This window comes from Trachypithecus francoisi, unplaced genomic scaffold (genome assembly GCF_009764315.1).
Source record: "Trachypithecus francoisi isolate TF-2019V2 unplaced genomic scaffold, Tfra_2.0 Lachesis_group8, whole genome shotgun sequence".
Classification (NCBI taxonomy): Eukaryota; Metazoa; Chordata; class Mammalia; order Primates; family Cercopithecidae; genus Trachypithecus; species Trachypithecus francoisi.
The window spans coordinates 100,762,285-100,784,377 of record NW_022681473.1 but is presented as its reverse complement, the minus strand read 5'-3'; the positions used below and the strand labels follow the sequence as shown (position 1 = coordinate 100,784,377).

General features: G+C 39.5%; 1 protein-coding gene across 2 annotated transcripts in view; it reads left to right on the top strand.

Annotated features, from left to right (window-relative positions):
* Nucleotides 1-22,093, top strand: part of ARHGAP20 (Rho GTPase activating protein 20) — a 135,826-nt gene that overhangs the window by 100,798 nt on the left and 12,935 nt on the right. For both annotated transcript variants that reach the window (XM_033205822.1, XM_033205823.1), the window contains exons 9-11: nt 2,133-2,321; nt 14,108-14,286; nt 15,463-15,624. In XM_033205822.1, coding sequence (XP_033061713.1) covers nt 2,133-2,321; nt 14,108-14,286; nt 15,463-15,624 — 530 coding nt within the window. The remainder of the gene's footprint in view (nt 1-2,132; nt 2,322-14,107; nt 14,287-15,462; nt 15,625-22,093) is intronic.

Below are 22,093 nucleotides of genomic sequence, written 5' to 3'. Positions count from 1 at the left end.
AATACTATTAAATAGAAAATTTCATGGTGTTCATTTAATAAATATCTGTCAAGGATTTACTATGTACTAGACATAATATCTCCTCATTCAAGCTAATGGTGTAATTGGGAAGAGAAATACAAACTTTTCTCTCTGCTTTTTCATTTGACAAACGAGTCATCCTGCCAAAGCTTTTTAAATATTTTTCTAAGAAAGAAATATGTGTTGGTATTTTTCTCCATAGATTTATTTTTCATATTCAGTTTTTACATTTCCTGTTCCCTTACCTACTATGTGCCTCTATGGAAGACCATGTAAAATATAACCATGCATCTTAATTCATCAGTGAGTATGTAACACCTGCTATATACCCAGAACCTTCCTAAGCTTCATGAAGAAAATCAGATTAACCCATTTAGACTCCTAAAAGTCTTTATTATCTGCTACTTCAATAACTTAATTATTTTGCTATTTCTCTAGTCAGATTTTCCAGCATTTTTCATGAGGAATTGTTGATAAATACGTTCCATTTTACCTTATTTAAGCTGTTAACTAAAAAAAATTTCTTGATCAGTAATTTCATTCAGTGTGGTTAACAGAAATAGAACAATTAAAGGACAGTATCTTTACCAAATCTTGAGATGATGACGATGATAATCATGATGATGACAATTTCTGTTAACAATTTTAAAATGCTTACTACCTGCCAGCCATCATGCAGAGCATATTGTATGCATTATTTCATGTAATTATTTCATTTATCTGTGAGGTCACAACTGTGTAATTCAGTGTTTCAAGTGATCTTAGTAATCTAAAACCAAATTTTTCTACAAATGTATATGCTCAGATTTAGAATACAGAAAGTGATCATGCACAGAGCTAAAGACAAAATCGACTGTATTTCAGATTTTAATGTTGTCATTTTGAAATAGTCAATGAGCATTAAAGTTATTAAAAATCAAACACTTAAAATTATTGTTTTAATAAAATATATTAATGAAAACTATGTAGATGGTAACGTTTAGGCTTATGACAGCCCCAAGCTTCCTGACTAGCTCTTACTGAAAAACAATGGGACATAGGACATTATTGTCCCATGATTTAGCAGCAATGCTTAATCATTATTTTAATGTGCTCTGCAGACCTCAATTATAGATTAGCTGCCGGCTATTTTGATAAATTGATTTCGTTTTATTGTCATAGAAGCCTTTTTCTGCCTTAATCTCTGGAAGCTGCTGTAGTACTTGATATTAATGAAACATTGACATTGTATGCCTAGACCAGGTGAAAAGGAAGAGTAAGAGTTCACTGAGTTACATTTAGTGATAAGTCAGGAATAGAAGGGAACTTGCTCTCTGTACTTAAAAAATCTACATCACAGTGGTATTTGAGGATCACACTAAAAGGACATAATTACTTAGAATACTAAAGAGTTAAAATCATGTTGTAGTCAGATGTCCAGGGTTTCGTTTTTATAGTTTGTACATTCCTTTTTGCATCTGTTTCTGTGTTTCTGATCCCCTGCAGTCTTCCTTCTGATCATTGCCTCTGAACATCAATCTCAGAGGGCAACGGTGAGAGGGAAGCATAAATCAAACCAGTCCCAATGCTCTTGAGTAACTAACTATATAACTAATAAAAATTAATGAAATGTTTTTAGGCAAACATCTTGTGTTAAATATATTAATAATAGTGATACTTGACATATATAGATCCTTATACTTCTGTGGTAGGTAGAAAAAATATTTTAAATCATAGATTTGAGACTGAGCAAGGACATGTATTTGCTGAAAATTTATAGATCTAGTTAATGTCAAAGGAGACAATAGAATACCTTTAATTATCCTTAGATGCACACATTGGAAAAGTCAGCACTATGGAACTGGCAAACTGATCTGTGCATTCATTCCAAACAAGATAATCTTTAAAGATTTTTTTCTTCTTTTTCTCCCTCCTCCCCTTAAAACTACTTTGGTAGGACCACCTGCATGCTGGTCTCCAACTGTAAGAGTATAAATGATCATTCTGTTAAACAAAGGGATTCTTTATGCCAAAAGTACCAGGAGTAAATTTCAGTACACTCCTATTTTGTAGTACACATGCTGACAGTACCAGTCAGCCTGAAGTCTACATTTAGCTTTTTTTCTGTGTAGGGCATGAATATCCATATGGAATTAAAATGAGCCATCTTCGAGACACGGCACTCCTGACACCAGGATCAAAGGACTCTACCACCCCTTTCAACCTCCAAGAGCCCTTCCTTATGGAACAGCTCCCCCGAGAGATGCAGTGCCAGTTCATCCTGAAGCCTAGCCGCCTGGCTGCAGCCCAGCAACTGAGCGGTGAGTTGCTTCTAGCAAAAGTTTTCATTCCTGAACATAAATTTAGTACTCAAACCTCCCGCCAGATGAGGTATTTTTTCTCGGAATTTGTTAAGTATTTTGAAAAGGAAAGATGGACTTTTAGAAGATGGTTTTATAAATCAGCAATAGGCATGATTGACTAAGAATCAGCAGCTAGCAGCTAGTAGCAATACAATCTGTTCCTTCTTTCTTCACCATTCTTTCCCCTTAAACCTTATTCCTACTGCAGAGTCAAAGGCACTAAGCAGTACTGCAGGTGCTTCAATGCCTTCTTTGTACTGTAATACACTCCAACTGTGTGTTCTCCCTAAATGGTTGCATTATAAAAAGGAGGCTGTCAGTGATGGGTGTCAGAAGATTGTGATGCCCTACCTGGATTCTGGTGCTGATAAGTATGTGAAGACTAAGATGATTTCTACAGAAGTCTCTCCTTAGCCTACTAATCTAATATGAATTCCCTGTGAACATAGCAGTCTCTTACCCACCCCACAATAAAGACTCTGGAATGATAAAAGTGATGTTCAATATAAGAGAACCGCAATTTACCCTAACCCAAGTTTGAGCTTTAAGCTCTGTCTGAAAGGAAGATTGTATAAGCAACAGAAGAAAATTGATACCAAAAAGTATGAGTGAGATAGTAGAAAATTGATTATGAATTTCTATAGCTACCTTTGTCAGTGTGAACTGGGAGACCCAAGGATTTGTGTTTGCAAAGGACCAAACTTGGACCCCCGGCGTAATAAGTTTAAAGGGATGACATAGACCTTGAGAGATCACTGAGACCACCTTGCTGCCACTTGACAGATTATTGGCAGCATCTGAGTGCCAGGGGAAAGTCTGAAATTCTTCATCTGTGTGTGATTCAACTGATATAGTATTAATGAAAAATTAGCTCATATTGTTTCTATCTTCATTACAGAACAACCCTACTTTAAGAAACATTTGTATGTACCTATCTGAACTTATAGAAAACAAATTAAATCAGCACTCATTGTAAGGAGTTTTTTTTGTTGTTGTTGTTTTGCCTTAAGTGTTAATACACACCAAGATTGTTTTAAACGGAATCTCCTCTAATGCATTTAAAGTTGTTTAATTTCTAATTTATATTTCATACTAAAACAGTTTCTGAAATAACTACATCAAGAAATTGTAACAGCGTTGTGAAACTTATTTTCCTTTTCGCCCCTTTGATTCAAGATTTTGACATTTTATTGGACAAAAAGAGTTATAACCACCATCTGTTTTCTTCAGCCAGCCTTTGTTCATTCTATTTTTCATCTCTGGAAGCTCAGATTCCTTCTGCTTCATTTCAAACCTACTAAACTCTACCACTTTCTCCATCTGTTAGTCCCCCTGTCCATCTTTACTTTCCTCCTTATGCAACTTGAATTCCATGGTTATCATGATCATCCCTGTCTAGCAGAAAACTTCTGTTTCTTTGACCCTCTTTTCTACATTCCTATACACCTCCTAAAATCTCATCTCTAGATGAACTCTTTGCATGGTTGGAAGAAATCATATAGCATCAGGGCTACTCTGTATCATTAGTGACCAACCTTAATGGGCACTTCATACTGGGAGAGTAGTCTTAACTTTGTTTCTGTGCAGCATTCTCCAGCTACTTGAATCAACTGTCTTATATAAATTTATACTCACATAGACATCCAGCCTGTCACTTTCTGTTGATGACCTAGCCTCAAATTTATACTTTACCGAAGTCATTAGTAAATCAGTAGATCAATCATTAGGGACTGCCTCATCTTGCCAACATCAGATACACAAATTTACCTTGAATTTGTTAACAGTCATCTCTCTATAACGGTAAATTGAGATTTTGGACTCTAAAATTTTTTGCTCACCTTGGGTAATTTTGAAAGGGGAACACTGAGACATCATGATCTTTCCATCCACTAAAATGTGAGCTCCATGAAGGCAGGGATTTTGGTCTTTTTTGTTCACTTCTATATCCCCAGTACCTGGAAAAGTGCCTGGCATATACAAATAAGTATTCAATCAATATCTGTTGAGTGAATGAATAATAGGTCTGTTGTCAGCTCATTAAAGATACAAAGGGTATCTTTATAACTAGACTGAGGAGAATAATAATCTTCCACTCTTTTACGTTTGTACCTATGTTTTTCTGGGTCCTTGTCAACTTTATTTTATAATAATCAGGAATCCTAAGGATTTTAACCAGTTTTTCTAATGATTTGCTCAACTAACTTGTAGGCATCCTTTGCTTCGTTTCTTTCTATTGGAAGTGAGGGTAGATGATTCCAGCTATAAATGATTCATGGTAAATGGGATTAGGGATGGAACAACTATAGACCAGTGATGCCAAGGGCCAGCTAAGAGCATCAGAATCGCCTGTGTAAAAAATTACAGGTGAACCACTAATGTTGTTTCTTTTTAAGTACAAAAGAATTTGTTGAGCAACTGCCTTTACCAGTGATTTAGATCAGGGGTCAGCAAACTTTTTCTCTAAGGGGCCAGATAGTAAAACTTTTGCAGGTCAGTATCCCAAATCAGGGATATTATGTAAGTGTTATGTAACAGGAGAAAAAAACAAATTTCCACCAAATTTTACTGATAGAATTCAAAATATAACAACAATTGAGTACAATTTTATGTAATACAAATCTAATAAGTGAGAAGTGAATTCTTTGGAGGGATAACATTTCACTTAGTTGGAATTTAAAGTTAGTGATCTAGCCATCAAAATTGAGTACAAACATTCTGATCTATAATAAAATTTTTATATTTCATCTCTGAAAACATATTTTCTCACATAGGTACTGCCAAATACTGATATCATTCTACAAGCGTCTAATTTCAGTTCAGCATATGTCTCTTTTACATGGCATTTGTAGAATTTTGTTAGATTCTTCTGATATTTGCCTTTTAGCATATCATTTCATTGCAGATAATCACTTTCAATTGAAGGTTAGGTGGAAGCTCTTCAGTTGCATAGTGAAATGGATTTTGAGATATGGAAATCACCTTTGCTCTTGTATCGAGAAACACTACTCAAACTGTAGTTTGAACTCAGAAAACATATCTGCTGTAAATTTTTATGTGAATCAAGATCTTGCTTCTTGTTTTAACTTTTGATGGCACAAGAAGTATATAAAGCAGCTTGATACTACTTGTAATTAAATATTCATTGTTTTCCAAATTACTACAGTAAAAACTTTGTATGTAAGCACTGTTTTGCCTCGTAATTTTAGGTTGGATTTATTATGAAACATCATCGTATCTACAGCAAAAACTAACTTTCAAAGCCATTTAGGGTCCATTAATAGAGGTTGAAGGCTGTTCTTCTCATTCATAACAAGTTCAGTCTGGGCCCTGAGTTCAAAATATCACTATGAAACTTTAGCAGTGCTGAGCCATTGAAATGCTGTGTGATAGCATAATGCAGGATAACGTTTAGCATCTATTTTTAACAAAAATTTGCAGAACTGACAATAATTAAGTCCATGAGAGTAAATGAAGTTCACTGTTGACAGTACTGATCCAGTAACACTTGATAGATTTCCATGTTTTTCAGGCAGTACCACTGATCAAAACAATACAATGAATAATCATAGGTATTAAACACTTTAAATTTTCACAAGCTTTCTAAATTTGTCAAATTACACCTTTCTCTGCTCTACATATTTTCACTACCATGAAATATAACACAGCAGATTCCAGTTCAGGTTGTACTGAATTACTGTTTTCTCAAATGCTTTGAAAATATTCTTACCCATAGTTGTTCTATGCAGACTATTCAAGGTTAATTCTTCAGTCACTTCAAACTCAGCATTGACTTCTTGACTAGACAACTTAGTGGTATTGGTAACATTTATCACTTCATCAAGAACCAAGGAAAGTCACTTGCCTTGTTTTTTAGTTTACTATTGATATTACTCCTAATGCCCTCAACTATTCAATCATCTATTCTCACTAAAAGGCTGATAATCTTAAATCTAGTTTCTCTGGACCTCTTTCTTAATCTACTGCAAGCACACAGATGTAATCAGTTCACCATTGGTAAATGGGTAAATGGCTTTCCTTGGTTGGCTAACAAATGAACCACTCAGAAACTTTTATTGTAGCCTCATTTTTATTTTTGTGAGGAAATTCTGCAGTAATGATATATTTCATTTTAAATATTTTTCTGATCCATTGCTTTCTTATGAGTTGGGAGCATTGTGATTAACCATTGGTCTGTTAACCACTGACATATATTGTATTCTGTAACCACAGCTGTTACTTCATTGCACAGTAAACATAATATTTTGCCATTAGTTTCATAACAAAGTTATCTGCATTTCACTTTGCCTTAAAAATTTAACATTAGAAGAAGTCCACTTTTCTTTTATTGTTTTTACATAATAAGTAATAAAAAAGATGTTGTGGTATCATGATACATATGGCATTTGAAACAGTCAAGATGTAACAGGGTCACTGCAATTTGTAGTGCCCTGAGCAGCAGTACAAAGTAATGAACGCACCACATACCATCTCTGTCACAGCTACTTTGTTATTGAGTGTGAAGTGAAAACAGCCATAGACATTACATGAATAAGTGTGGTCATGTTCCAGTAAAACTATTCTAGACAATAAAATTTGAATTTTTTTTTTTTTTTTGAGACAAAGTCTTATTCTTGTCATCAAGGCTGAAGTGCAGTGGCACAATCTTGGCTCACTGCAACCTCCACCTCCCAGGTTCAAGTGATTCTCCTACATTAGCCTCCCGAGTAGCTGGGATTACAAGCGCCTGCCACCACGCCTGGCTAATTTTTGTATTTTTAGTAGAGATGGGGTTTCACCATGTTGGCCAGGCTGGTCTCAAACTCCTAACCTCAGGCGATCTGCCCGCCTTGGCCTCCCAAAGTGCTGGGATTACAGGCATGAACCACCACGCCTGGCCTAAAGTTTAAATTCCATATAATTTTTATGTGTTACTACATATTATTCTTTTGAATTTTTTTCAACTTTTTAAAAATGTAAAAGCCATTCCTAGCTCACAAGTTATCCAAAGGGAGGTGACAAGCCAGATTTGGTCCAGGGAGCATAGTTTGTGCCCTCTGATTGAATGATTAAAATATGCATAATTTAAAACATGCCAGCTGAAGTCTCCATATTCTACAAGACTTTATAACAGAGCTCACACAAGTAACAGCCATCTTATTTGACTTGTCTTCATTCCTTTGCCTGTTACATCTTTGTCATGTTCTAATTTGAGCAAGAGTATCTTCATGCTCCCTTGTTCACATACATATCAGCTATTAACCCGACTTCTAATGGGGAAAAATGAGCTAATACTTCTTTTTTGGCACGTAGTATAAACATAGAATTTTGCCTTATTTACCAAGTGCCAGTTGTTATAGTCAGAATCTTTCACACTTGTTTGTGGCCTGTATATTTAAAATCCACAGAATTCATAAATTCTTAAATTGCTTAGTCCTAGGAAATGGGTATTTTGCATGGTCTCTTATGTGGAAAAACATGTCTTGTTTTCTCCCCTGGAAACAAAGGGTTAAAATCTAATGATTTCTGTTAGAATATTGTCTGAGAAAAATATTTTATTTTTAAACTAAATATAAAGCTTTCTCTAATAAGCTTTCAGAAAATATCCCATTAACCAGGATAACCATTGGTGAACATAGTCATTGCCAATCTGTTTTTCAAATTTCTGCTTCAGTGTAGAGAAGGCCTCCTAGTAAACAGCCTTACACTGAAAACATAAGAGCAGTAAATCTTTCAGAAGGCCCCCTCTGAGACTGAGATCTGTAACTCATCTTTAGAATGGTTGGTCCCCAGTGGGAAAGCTCTAGTGTTAATTGTGAAGGTTCAAGATATAGACATTCAAAGTTCTGACCTCAAGGCCCCACTCACATGTTACTGTTACAGGTTACTGTTACCGTTGCATGTTACTATTAGATGTTACTGTTACGACACCTTGGGGTTGTCACTTTTCCGGCCAGAAATCTCTGTGGACAGTGACGCCTTTGCCCAAGATTTGCTCAGTCCACTGGGTTCATTCCACCCACTCGGCCTTGCAGGCTGCACTTGGCTCTTACTACCAGCCTGGATCCCATGCCTGCCAGAGGCAAGTCAGGTGTGGAGTGGCGAGGGGTGTGTGAGTGAGCCTGGGGCCTGGCCACTGCACACAGACCAACGGCTGCAGTCGAGCAGACAGTTCCACGTGCCTGCATGGGTGCTGGCTGGCTGTGAGGCTGCAGCCAGATCAGTCATACTACCAGCAGCTTCCATGGCTGGCACACAGTGGTGCCCAGAAGCTTGGAGATGCCAGGAACTGCAGGGACCCAAAGTGAGAGCCACAGCCCTGCTCAGGGAGCTCCCAGGTCTGAGCTTCCCAAAGGACCACAGCTCTTATCTCCTTCTCTTCCCGCACAACATGGTAAGCAAGGGGCATGTTTCAGCCCTGTGTGTTTGTGTTACCATTCTTTCAGCCTCACCATTCAGTGGGTCCCAAGTTCTCATCCTGTGACCAGGAAGAATGAGGCACACAGACAAGTGAATGGTTAGCAAGATGAAGAGGAGCTTTATTGAACAATAGAACAGCTCAGAGGAGACCCACAGGGGGCAGCTCCTTTCTGCAGCCAGGGTTTCCCATCAAATGTTCAGCTCCTAGCAAAGAGAGTAGCTCCTCTCTGCAGGCAGGTTGTCCTGTCAGATGCCCAACTCCTAGCAGAGAGGGTAGCTCCTCCCTGTAGTTGGTTGTTTTGTCATCTGTGCAGCTCTCAGAGAGGAGGCCCTGGAATGGGTAGCTCCTCTCTGCAGACTGGTCATCCTCACGTCTGCAGCTCTCAGCAGAAAGGAGGCCCTGGAGTGGGTAGTCCTCTCTGCAGCTGGTTGTCAGGACATCTGCTTAGCTCTGGCTGAGCCTAGGAGCTTTATGGGCCTTAGAGGGGAGGAAGAGCATGCTGATTTGTCCATGGGCAGCCATGGACAGGCCCAGAAAAAGCACCACAAGTTCCCACTCCAGTCCACAGGACTGGCAGCCTGGCCCCCAGCCTTCAGGCCCTCCCTGGCCTGAAACTAGGCCTTACCAGGGACTCACCCCCTTCTGCCCAGGAACCTTTCTGCCTCCTGCTGCTGTTCATGGTGCCCAGGCTATAGGTGCAAAGAGGCACCTGCAGGCCAATGCTGAGCTGCCTCGACCCCCCATTGGCTTCCCTGCTATGCTCATTGGCACCCAAAGTCCAGAGCAGGCCAAAGCACCAGGGGGCTGGCATGTCAGCACTGCCCCCAAGTGTGTGCACAACCCAGCTGGGCTGCAACAGCACACCTGGGCTCACCCAGCTTTGCACCATGATCAGAGCAGGTGCAGACAGTAGGGAGAAGCCAGGCAGTGGTAGCAGGCACTTCTGAGCCTGCGAGGCCAAGGGTGGCCTTACAGAGCACCCAAGAGTACAGAAATGCCTATGTCTACAGCTGCAGTTTGGTTGGCTACAGCTGTGTTGGGGGATGGGGGGATGGGGCCCTGCATGTTCAATGGAGCAAGAGTCCTGAGTCTGCAGCCATGACTTGGGTGACTGGAGCTGCACCTGGGAGGGCGGTGTTCCTGCCTGCTCCTACCTGCCCCCCACAAGAGTATAGGGAAGCCTGGTCTATAGCCATGGGAGGGCAGGGCTCCTACCTGCTCTGTGGAGTGAGAAGCCCAGGCCTGCAACCACAACTTAGGTGGTTGCAGCTGTACCCGGGAGGGCAGGGCTTCCACCTGCTCCCAGGTCCTGAGAGCCCAGGGATGCCAGGGTCCATAGCCATGGCTTGGGTGTCTGCAGAGGCACCCAGGTACCTCCTACCCCAACTCAGAAGGGGCAGGGCTCCCACTTGTCCCAAGCCCCTGCCAGTTCCATGAAGTGTGCAGCCCTGGCCATGCCTCCCCGCTACAGCCAGTGTGATGGCAGCAGCTGCTCCAGACAGCCCACTGCTGCCATCATTACTTCTCGGAAATCTTTGTTCTTTCAGGCAGTTAACACTTCATACATATCTCTAGTGTAACATATTTTTTAAAATCACATTATGATTACCTGTTTATATAATCTACTTGTCTCTTTAGACAATGACCTTCTTAAGACCTGGGAACTCATCCCAGGGCTTAGTCTAGTGTATAGAACAGAGTAGAAATTAAATGAAAGATTGAATGGCTTACTCATCCCTAGTATGGAAAAACTTGGAGTGGAAGAGTTCTGGAATTAAATGGAATCTTTGTGAGTGTAGTCTGAAGTAGTTCTTGGAGTTCCAGTCTGTCCTGAACTCCCAGCTCTATGCCCAAAGTAGGTTCACTTTCCACACCTACTTCAGACTTAGGAATGAACTGGAATTGAACTTTTATGGTGGCTGGTAAAATATGGGACACATCTTTTTTTCTACCTGTTTACCCTGTAGTTCCAGTATTCACCTCCGTGTTTTCTACTCTAGGAAAAAAAAAAAAAAAAAAAAAGGTGGGGATATTCTTAATTTGGGAAGTTATATGGCTGGAATAGAATTTCTAACATTTTTGTTATGATTATTATTATATAAACACAAAGTTTTAAGCACTGTAAATTTTAACATTCAGTTATCTAATTTAGGCATGTAAACACACTAACTTGAATCTTGCCAGGGACATTTAGGAAAACTAGATTTACTTGAATTTAGTTTGCTTTACATTTATTTACATCACTCATATTTTTTATAGCAATAGCACGTTTTTTCATTAGCCTTTGTGACATTTAGAAAGTAAGATCTGTGCATTAAAAGCTCTGTAAGAAAGTAAACTTTAATGAAATTTTTTTCTCTCAGACCCAGAGGAATCCTGAACGCTCAGGTTGAATGCCGTATATGTAGCAAAAGGCATGGCTACAGCTGAAAGTATTTATGATAAAGTAAAGGACTCAATTTCTACTTTATCCTCTGTCAACACTCATAGGGTAGCTAAGTATATAACTTTTTAATAGAGCATTCTTCTTAAGTATGTGAAAGCTAAAAAAAATCAAATAACTTTTTATTTTGATTGTTTTAGAAATAAAATGAGGGCTGGGTGCAGTGGCTCATGCCTGTAATTCCAGCACTTTGGGAGACCGAGACAGGGGATTGCTTGAGCCCAGGGAGGGGTTTGAGACCAGTCTGGGCAAACATAGTGAGACCTCATCTCTAAAAATAATAATAATAATAAATAAAAAATAAAAATCAAGTAAATGTGAGCAAACCACGACTGAGCACAAGTACTCAACATGTATATTCATATATATATTAAGCACACATTTGCATAGATTGACTTTGCTAATACAGGAACCCCTTCCTGGACTTCAGAAAAGGTTTAGTTTCCCTTTCTGTTTTTGTTTTATTTTTAAATAATGGAGGTTGGGAATGTCAGAGCAGGAAGAAACTGCCTTAGTTAAGTGGAGTATTGATATTCCTTCATAACTGGATACCTGCTGAAGGCTGTGAAACCACATGGAGAGGAGGTGCAGAGAGGTTGTCCTCTTTGTGGGGAAGAAGATTGGTATCTGGCAGCGTTCATCAAGATCACTGTGACAAAATAGTACTTTTCAGAGACTGTCTTATACAATCCTTTCAATAAGCCTTTGAGGGCTAATTCATATCCTTTACATTTTAAGGTTGAGGAAAGAAAAGGGGTTAAGTAACTTGGTCCAAATAAGTGAACTGGGAGTGCAGAGAGGCTCCTGACTCTAGAGCCAAAGAGCTTTACATACCTGTGTGTGTGTACATCAGTGATGCATTTGCTGTATTTCAAGGAAGTGATGTGTAGATGATGGTCTTAAGGCCATTTGGTAAAATGTTGCTTATTTATTTATCCTCCCACAACTTGGCTGTTTAAATATTGAGTTAAGTAGGTTATTCTAAGGAAATAAAATTCTAAGGTTCATTATAGCCAAACAATATAGAAGACTTCTTTGGAATTAACATGTCTAATTCCACTGAAATGACAAGACTGCTGACTGTGTCCTCCTTAAAAAGATCAATCCTTCAGTATTTCATTATCAGGGAATGTTGGGAACATCATCTCTGTGTAAGTTTGGTTTGGTGTCATAAAGAACAGTGCCACACAGCCAGTCTGATTACCAACTCCCATGCACTCTCACTGGAGAGAAAGGAGTCCAACCATGAGTGGGCACTGCCTAGGCATTACAGCTCCTCAGATCTCACTTCTGTCAACCTTAATTGCAAGCTTTTTTGAATCTGCCCCCATGAATACAAGCTTCAGGGGTTAGCCAGAGATGTGGGCAGAATTCATACACAATATTTAGGGCCCCCACTATCAGGTTTTCTTCTTTCTGGGATCCTCCCTCACTTTCCAGCTGTGGGTACCTCTGTCTCCCTTCTCTAGTTCTTCAAGCCAGTAAAAGTAGAGGTTTCTTCTCAACTTTTAGTCACCCCCATTACCCTGGGGCCTGCTCTCAGCCTAAAAGCTGTAAGATTAGAAAACTGACCCAGTGCTATGCCATTCCCTTCATCCCAAGTGTCACACTTTGACCTCTATATCTACCTTCTTTTGTTCACTCTTTAGTGTCTTCAGCTAGGTTTATTTGGGTTGGTTTTCCAGAGTTTATAGTTGTTACTTGTGTGTATCTGTTGGGAAGAGGGGACAGAGAGGTCAGCCACTTTTAAAAGTAGAACCTTAAAGAGCTTTTTGTGTATTAAATCATAAGCAAACCTGTTAAACTTCATATTAAAATTAGACACAAATGACACCAAAAACATTTTGGCACTATAGTATAAAACCATACCTTACTATTGACCTCTCTTCTGCCTCTTCTTTTTCATATTGTCTTTTTCTACTTAAATCTCTCCTCAAGTTCAATTATTGTTTAATAATGATTTAGCGAGTGCTTACTAGATAGAAGGCACTATGCCAGATGCTCTTATCTGTTAAAATCTTGTTCATTCAAAATCCAAGTCAAATGTAAACACTCCCAGGATCACCCCCTCCCTCTTATTGACCACATGTGATTTACTTTCCTCTGAATGCTTTTAGTACTTTGTTCCTACCTTATGACATTATATTTATTAACATACTTGCTTTTCTCCCCACCCCAACCAGTTCTTCATCTCTATTAGATTATAAACTTCATCAGTAACAGCAAGTCTCACTCATGTTTGTGTCTATCCATGCTTCCTTAAACATACTTTAAAGTCAAGAACTGAAAAGAAACATAAAAGTCTGCAGTTGCAAAGAAAGAAAAAAACTTTAGGACATTAGCTTCCTGTCTGTGTTCTCAAGAGGAGAGTAAGATGTCAGATACTAAAGCATTATTTCTAAAGAACATCTTAACAGAGAAAACTCCTCTCTTTATTCTCCCCACTTCCCTTCTCTTCCTTCTTCCTCCTTTTCCCTTTCATCTTGTCCTTGTCTTACTCCTGCTTCCCCTTCCACCTTTATCTTTCCCTCTTCACATTTCCTTTTTTTCTCAGTATTTAACTATAGTCTTATTTAAACTTTTCATATGCTTAGTCTCCTCTTTAAAATGGGAAAATAAATGGGTTTGTATGAACAGACCAGTGATATCCAAAAACTGAGTGGGAAAAGAACCCAAATATTTGATTCTTCCTTCATTGATTCGTCTTTCATTTATAAGATACCATAATGAAATTGTATAGGTTGAAGTTTCAATGACAAAAGCCATATATTAGCATCTTTTTCTCTTTGAACCATAGCAACAAACATACCATAAAATGGAAATTATAGAAATAAGATTAAGTGAATGAAACTCATTTTTCTAATAAGCTCACTTCTTCCTTAGATTCAGGTCATAAGACATTTAAAAGGAGAAGATCTATCATAAACTGGGCCTTCTGGCGAGGTTCTAGCACTCACCTGGACAACTTGCCCACATCGCCAACATCACCTATGCCAGGACAGCTTTTTGGAATTTCTCTGCCAAATATTTGTGAGAACGACAATCTTCCCAAACCTATCTTGGTAAGGCTCATTTTGGTCTTTAAATTGATGGGAAAGGGTGTTTGGGAAAGGAGAGCTCTGCAAGGTAAATCTGTCCCCAAATGGAAAAATTATAGACACCATTGTCTTTAGCTAAGAATCTTCATTATTATTCCTCCAAATAACAAAATCAGATTTAGCTACTGTGAAATCAGAAGGAAGACATAATAGGAAGAGATAACCTAGTCTGCTGATTACAGGAAAGAGCCACGTAAGCCTGCTCAGATAAAGTAGAATTTGCTCTGTAGACAGAGAATTCACATTATTCCTAACAAATCCTTTCTTGAACGTCACATTGTTCTCAAAGTCTTCTTTGATCATTGTAGCAGCAGAAGCTACTCAATGTTACACTTAGGTTTTTAAATCCGTTTTATTTCTATTTCAAGTGCTCAGGCATAAAGATACATTCCCTGGCATTTGTTTATCTTTTGTATATAGAGTGGGTCAGATGAAAGCCACTGGGTTTATATTATCTCCAGCTGATATTTTAAATAATCACTGCTAAGCAGCATTTATTGAGTCTCCAGTATCCTTCAAGCACTATACTAGGTATATGGCATTTTATACTGTATTATGCATCTATAAATGCCAGACACTTGTCTAGCCACTTTGTTTATTCTTCACAACAGATTTAGGGAATAGTTATTATCGTGTCGTCATCCCATCCCTACTTTACAAATTGTTTTAAAGCCTCAGTACTGTACTCAATGTTACACAGTAACTAAGTGGCATAACTAGGTTTTGAATCCCATGGATTGCTTGTCTTCTTACACTGTAAGCAGAGGACATAGTGATAGAAAGCAAAATTAGAGGACACTTAAAACTCATTCTCTGAGCACTTTTTCGGAATACAGTGCATTATTAACTATAATCATAATGTTATATAATAGATCAGGTGACCTTATTCTTCCTAACTGAAATTTTATATCCTTTGACCAACATCTCCTCAACCTCACCACCACCCCCAGCCCCTGGTAACCACCCTTCCACTCTCCAGAAAGGTGACTTTAATTTTTCCAGCCATTTATTTAACTCCAATCCTTCAGTGCTTTTACCCTAGCACACCCTAGCCTCTGGCATCCAAAGAGGGCAAGTATACATTGCCTTATTTGTGTGTGTGAAGTATCATTTTGTTTATTTTCCTTTGCTTCCCCGTAGGATATGCTTTTCTTTCTTAATCAAAAAGGACCCCTCACCAAAGGTATCTTCAGGCAGTCGGCCAATGTGAAATCCTGCAGAGAACTAAAAGAGAAATTAAATTCTGGAGTTGAAGTACACCTAGACTGTGAATCTATTTTTGTGATAGCATCTGTCTTAAAGGTAAGAAGAGTCCTCCCTTTATCCACCCCATGGTGTAGCTCTAGAGAAAGAAAGGGTGTTTTACTTTTTCGTTATGAACGTTATTTCTATCTGCAAAGACCCATAATAGATTTAACATAATTTTTACACTAAAAAGTGTTTTAAAAACATTTCACAAAGTCAACATTGGACTTTAAAAGCTACCACTGATGATATAACATACCAAATATGCTTTTTAAATTTTTTATCCCACACTGATCTCATCTTTACTTCTGCCACTCCATGTAAAAAATAAAAATTTTAAGTTTAAAAAATCAAAAAACACATATATACCAAAAGAGACATCCTGCTTCCGATTTCCTCACTATCTCACTATGTTCTTAATGAAGGCAGTTTTAAAATATAAACATTAAATGTTTGAAAATAGTTAAAGTGACTTAGGGCGGAGCAAGATGGCCGAATAGGAACAGCTCCAGTCTCCAACTCCCGGCGCAAGCGACACAGAAGACCGGTGATTTCTGCATTTTCAACTGAGGTACTGGGGTCATCTCACTGGGGAGTGCCGGACAATCGGTGCTGGTCAGCTGCTGTAGCCCGACCAGCGAGAGCTGAAGCAGGGCGAGGCATTGCCTCACCTGGGAAGCGCAAGGGGGAGGGAATCCCTTTTCCTAGCCAGGCGAACTGACACACAACACCTGGAAAATCAGTAATTCCCACCCCAATACTGTGCTTTAAGCAAACGGGCACACCAGGAGATTATACCCACACCTGGCCGGGAGGGTCCCACGGCCATGGAGCCTCCCTCATTGCTAGCACAGCAGTCTGCGATCTAACCGAAATGGCAGCAGCGAGGCTCGGGGAGGGGTGCCCGCCATTGCTGAGGCTTAAGTAGGTAAACAAAGCCACTGGGAAGCTCAAACTGGGTGGAGCTCACAGCAGCTCAAGGAAACCTGCCTGTCTCTGTAGACTCCACCTCTGGGGACTGGGCACAGCTAAACAACAAAAGGGGAAGCAGCAGAGGCCTGTGCAGATGCAAACGACTCTGTCTGACAGCTTTGAAGAGAGCAGTGGATCTCACAACACCGAGGTTGAGATCTGAGAACGGACAGACTGCCTGCTCAAGTGGGTCCCTGACCCCTGAGTAGCCTAACTGGGAGACATCCCCCACTAGGGGCAGTCTGACACCCCCACACTCACAGGGTGGAGTACACCTCTGAGAGGAAGCTTCCAAAGTAAGAATCAGACAGGTACACTCACTGTTCAGCAATATTCTATCTTCTGCAACCTCTGCTGCTGATACCCAGGCAAACAGGGTCTGGAGTGGACCTCAAGCAATCTCCAACAGACCTACAGCTGAGGGTCCTGACTATTAGAAGGAAAACTATCAAACAGGAAGAACACCTATACCAAAACCCCATCAGTACATCACCATCATCAAAAACCAGAGGCAGATAAAACCACAAGATGGGAAGAAGCAGGGCAGAAAAGCTGGAAATTCAAAAAATAAGAGCGCATCTCCCCCTGCAAAGGAGCACAGCTCATTGCCAGCAACGGATCAAAGCTGGTCAGAGAAGACTTTGACGAGATGAGAGAAAAAGGCTTCAGTCCATCAAACTTCTCAGAGCTAAAGGAGGAATTACGTACCCAGTGCAAAGAAACTAAAAATCTTGAAAAAAGAGTGAAGAATTGATAGCTAGAATAATTAATGCAGAGAAGGTCATAAATGAAATGACAGAGATGAAAACCATGACACGAGAATACGTGACAAATCCACAAGCTTCAGTAAACGACTCGATCAACTGGAAGAAAGAGTATCAGCGATTGAGGATCAAATGAATGAAATGAAGAGAGAAGAGAAACCAAAAGAAAAAAGAAGAAAAAGAAATGAACAAAGCCTGCAAGAAGTATGGGATTATGTAAAAAGACCAAATCTACGTCTGATTGGGGTACCTGAAAGTGAGGGGGAAAATGGAACCAACTTGGAAAACACTCTTCAGGATATCATCCAGGAGAACTTCCCCAACCTAGTAGGGCAGGCAACATTCAAATTCAGGAAATACAGAGAACACCACAAAGATACTCCTCCAGAAGAGCAACTCCAAGACACATAATTGCCAGATTCACCAAAGTTGAAATGAAGGAAAAAATCTTAGGGCAGCCAGAGAGAAAGTCAGGTTACCCACAAAGGGAAGCCCATCAGACTAACAGCAGACCTCTCGGCAGAAACTCTACAAGCCAGAGAGAGTGGGGGCCAATATTCAACGTTCTTAAAGAAAAGAATTTTAAACCCAGAATTTCATATCCAGCCAAACTAAGTTTCCTAAGTGAAGGAGAAATAAAATCCTTTACAGATAAGCAAATGCTTAGAGATTTTGTCACCACCAGCCTGCCTCAAGAGACCCTGAAGGAAGCCCTAAACATGGAAAGGAACAACCGGTACCAGCCATTGCAAAAACATGCCAAAATGTAAAGACCATCGAGGCTAGGAAGAAACTGCATCAACTAACGAGCAAAATAACCAGTTAATATCATAATGGCAGGATCAAGTTCACACATAACAATATTAACCTTAAATGTTAATGGACTAAATGCTCCAATTAAAAGACACAGACTGGCAAACTGGATCAAGAGTCAAGACCCATCAGTCTGCTGTATTCAGGAGACCCATCTCACATGCAGAGACATACATAGGCTCAAAATAAAGGGATGGGGGAAGATCTACCAAGCAGATGGAGAACAAAAAAAAGCAGGGGTTGCAATCCTAGTCTCTGATAAAATAGACTTTAAACCATCAAAGATCAAAAGAGACAAAGAAGGCCATTACATAATGGTAAAGGGATCAATTCAACAGGAAGAGCTAACTATCCTAAATATATATGCACCCAATACAGGAGCACCCAAATTCATAAAGCAAGTCCTTAGAGACTTACAAAGAGACTTAGACTCCCATACAATAATAATGGGAGACTTCAACACTCCCCTGTCAACATTAGACAGATCAACAAGACAGAAAGTTAACAAGGATATCCAGGAATTGAACTCATCTCTGCACCAAGCGGACCTAATAGACATCTATAGAACTCTCCACCCCAAATCAACAGAATATACATTCTTCTCAGCACCACATCACACTTATTCCAAAATTGACCACATAATTGGAAGTAAAGCACTCCTCAGCAAATGTAAAAGAACAGAAATTATAACAAACTGTCTCTCAGACCACAGTGCAATCAAACTAGAACTCAAGACTAAGAAACTCAATCAAAACCGCTCAACTACATGGAAACTGAACAACCTGCTCCTGAATGACTACTGGGTACATAACGAAATGAAAGCAGAAATAAAGATGTTCTTTGAAACCAATGAGAACAAAGATACAACATACCAGAATCTCTGGGACACATTTAAAGCAGTGTGTAGAGGGAAATTTATAGCACTAAATGCCCACAAGAGAAAGCTGGAAAGATTTAAAATTGACACTCTAACATCACAAAAGAACTGGAGAAGCAAGAGCAAACACATTCAAAAGCTAGCAGAAGGCAAGAATAACTAAGATCAGAGCAGAACTGAAGGAGATAGAACACAAAAAACCCTCAAAAAATCAGTGAATCCAGGAGTTAGTTTTTTGAAAAAATCAACAAAATGACAGACCGCTAGGAAGACTAATAAAGAAGAAAAGAGAGAGAATCAAATAGATGCAATAAAAAATGATAAAGGGGATATCACCACGGACCCCACAGAAATACAGACTACCATCAGACAATACTATAAACACCTCTATGCAAATCAACTAGAAAATCTAGAAGAAATGGATAATTTCCTGGACACTTACACTCTTCCAAGACTAAACCAGGAAGAAGTTGAATCCCTGAATAGACCAATAGCAGGCTCTGAAATTGAGGCAATAATTAATAGCCTACCAACCAAAAAAAGTCCAGGACCAGATGGATTCACAGCTGAATTCTACCAGAGGTACAAGAGGAGCTGGTACCATTCCTTCTGAAACTATTCCAATCAATTGAAAAAGAGGGAATCCTCCCTAACTCATTTTATGAGGCCAACATCATCCTGATACCAAAGCCTGGCAGAGACACAACAAAAAAGAAAATTTTAGACCAATATCCCTGATGAACATCGATGCAAAAATCCTCAATAAAATACTGGCAAACAGGATTCAGCAGCACATCAAAAAGCTTATCCACCATGATCAAGAGGGCTTCCATCCCTGGGATGCAAGGCTGGTTCAACATTTGCAAATCAATAAACGTAATCCAGCATATAAACAGAACCAAAGATAAGAACCACATGATCATCTCAATAGATGCAGAAAAGGCTTTTGACAACATTCAACAGCCCTTCATGCTAAAAACGCTCAATAAATTCGGTATTGATGGAACATACCTCAAAATAATAGCTATTTATGACAGACCCACAGCCAATATCATACTGAATGGGCAAAACCTGGAAAACTTCCCTTTGAAAACTGGCACAAGACAGGGATGCCCTCTCTCACCACTCCTATTCAACATAGTGTTGGAAGTTCTGGCTAGGGCAATCAGGCAAGAGAAAGAAATCAAGGGTATCCAGTTAGGAAAAGAAGAAGTCAAATTGTCCCTGTTTGCAGATGACATGATTGTATATTTAGAAAACCCCATGGTCTCAGCCCAAAATCTCCTTAAGCTGATAAGCAACTTCAGCAAAGTCTCAGGATACAAAATCAATGTGCAAAAATCACAAGCATTCTTATACACCAGTAACAGACAGAGAGCCAAATCATGAATGAACTTCCATTCACAATAAAATACCTAGGAATCCAACTTACAAGGGATGTCAAGGACCTCTTCAAGGAGAACTACAAACCACTGCTCAGTGAAATAAAAGAGGACACTAACAAATGGAAGAACATACCATGCTCATGGATAGGAAGAATCAATATCGTGAAAATGGCCATATTGCCCAAGGTTATTTATAGATTCAATGCCATCCCCATCAAGCTACCAATGAGTTTCTTCACAGAACTGGAAAAAACGGCTTTAAAGTTCATATGGAACCAAAAAAGAGCCCGCATTGCCAAGACAATCCTAAGTCAAAAGAACAAAGCTGGAGGCATCATGCTACCTGACTTCAAACTATACTACAAGGCTACAGTAACCAAAACAGCATGGTACTGGTACCAAAACAGAGATATAGACCAATGGAACAGAACAGAGTCCTCAGAAATAATACCACACATCTACAGCCATCTGATATTTGACAAACCTGAGAGAAACAAGAAATGGGGAAAGGACTCCCTATTTAATAAATGGTGCTGGGAAAATTGGCTAGCCATAAGTAGAAAGCTGAAACTGGATCCTTTCCTTACTCCTTATACGAAAATTAATTCAAGATGGATTAGAGACTTAAATGTTAGACCTAATACCATAAAAACCCTAGAAGAAAACCTAGGCAATACAATTCAGGACGTAGGCATGGGCAAGGACTTCATGACTAAAACACCAAAAGCAACGGCAGCAAAAGCCAAAAGTGACAAATGGGATATGATTAAACTAAAGAGCTTCTGCACAGCAAAGAAACTACCATCAGAGTGAACAGGCAACCTACAGAATGGGAGAAAATTTTTGCAATCTGCTCATCTGACAAAGGGCTAATACCCAGAATATACAAAGAACTCAAACAAATTTACAAGAAAAAAACAACCCCATCAAAAAGTGGGCAAAGGATATGAACAGACATTTCTCAAAAGAAGACATTCAGACAGCCAACAGACACATGAAAAAATGCTCATCATCACTCGCCATCAGAGAAATGCAAATCAAAACCACAATGAGATACCATTTCACACCAGTTAGAATGGCAATCATTAAAAAGTCAGGAAACAACAGGTGCTGGAGAGGATGTGGAGAAATAGGAACACTTTTACACTGTTGGTGGGATTGTAAACTGGTTCAACCATTATGGAAAACAGTATGGCGATTCCTCAAGGATCTAGAACTAGATGTACCATATGACCCAGCCATCCCACTACTGGGTATATACCCAAAGGATTATAAATCATGCTGGTATAAAGACACATGCACATGTATGTTTATTGCGGCACTATTCACAATAGCAAAGACTTGGAATCAACCCAAATGTCCATCTGTGACAGACTGGATTAAGAAAATGTGGCACATATACACCATGGAATATTATGCAGCCATAAAAAAGGATGAGTTTGCATCCTTTGTAGGGACATGGATGCAGCTGGAAACCATCATTCTTAGCAAACTATCACAAGAATGGAAAACCAAACACCACATGTTCTCACTCATAGGTGGGAACTGAACAATGAGATCACTTGGACTCGGGAAGGGGAACATCACACATTGGGGCCTATCGGGGGGGCGGGGAGAGGGATTGCATTGGGAGTTATACCTGATATAAATGACGAATTGATGGGTGATGACGAGTTGATGGGTGCAGCACACCAACATGGCACAAGTATACATAT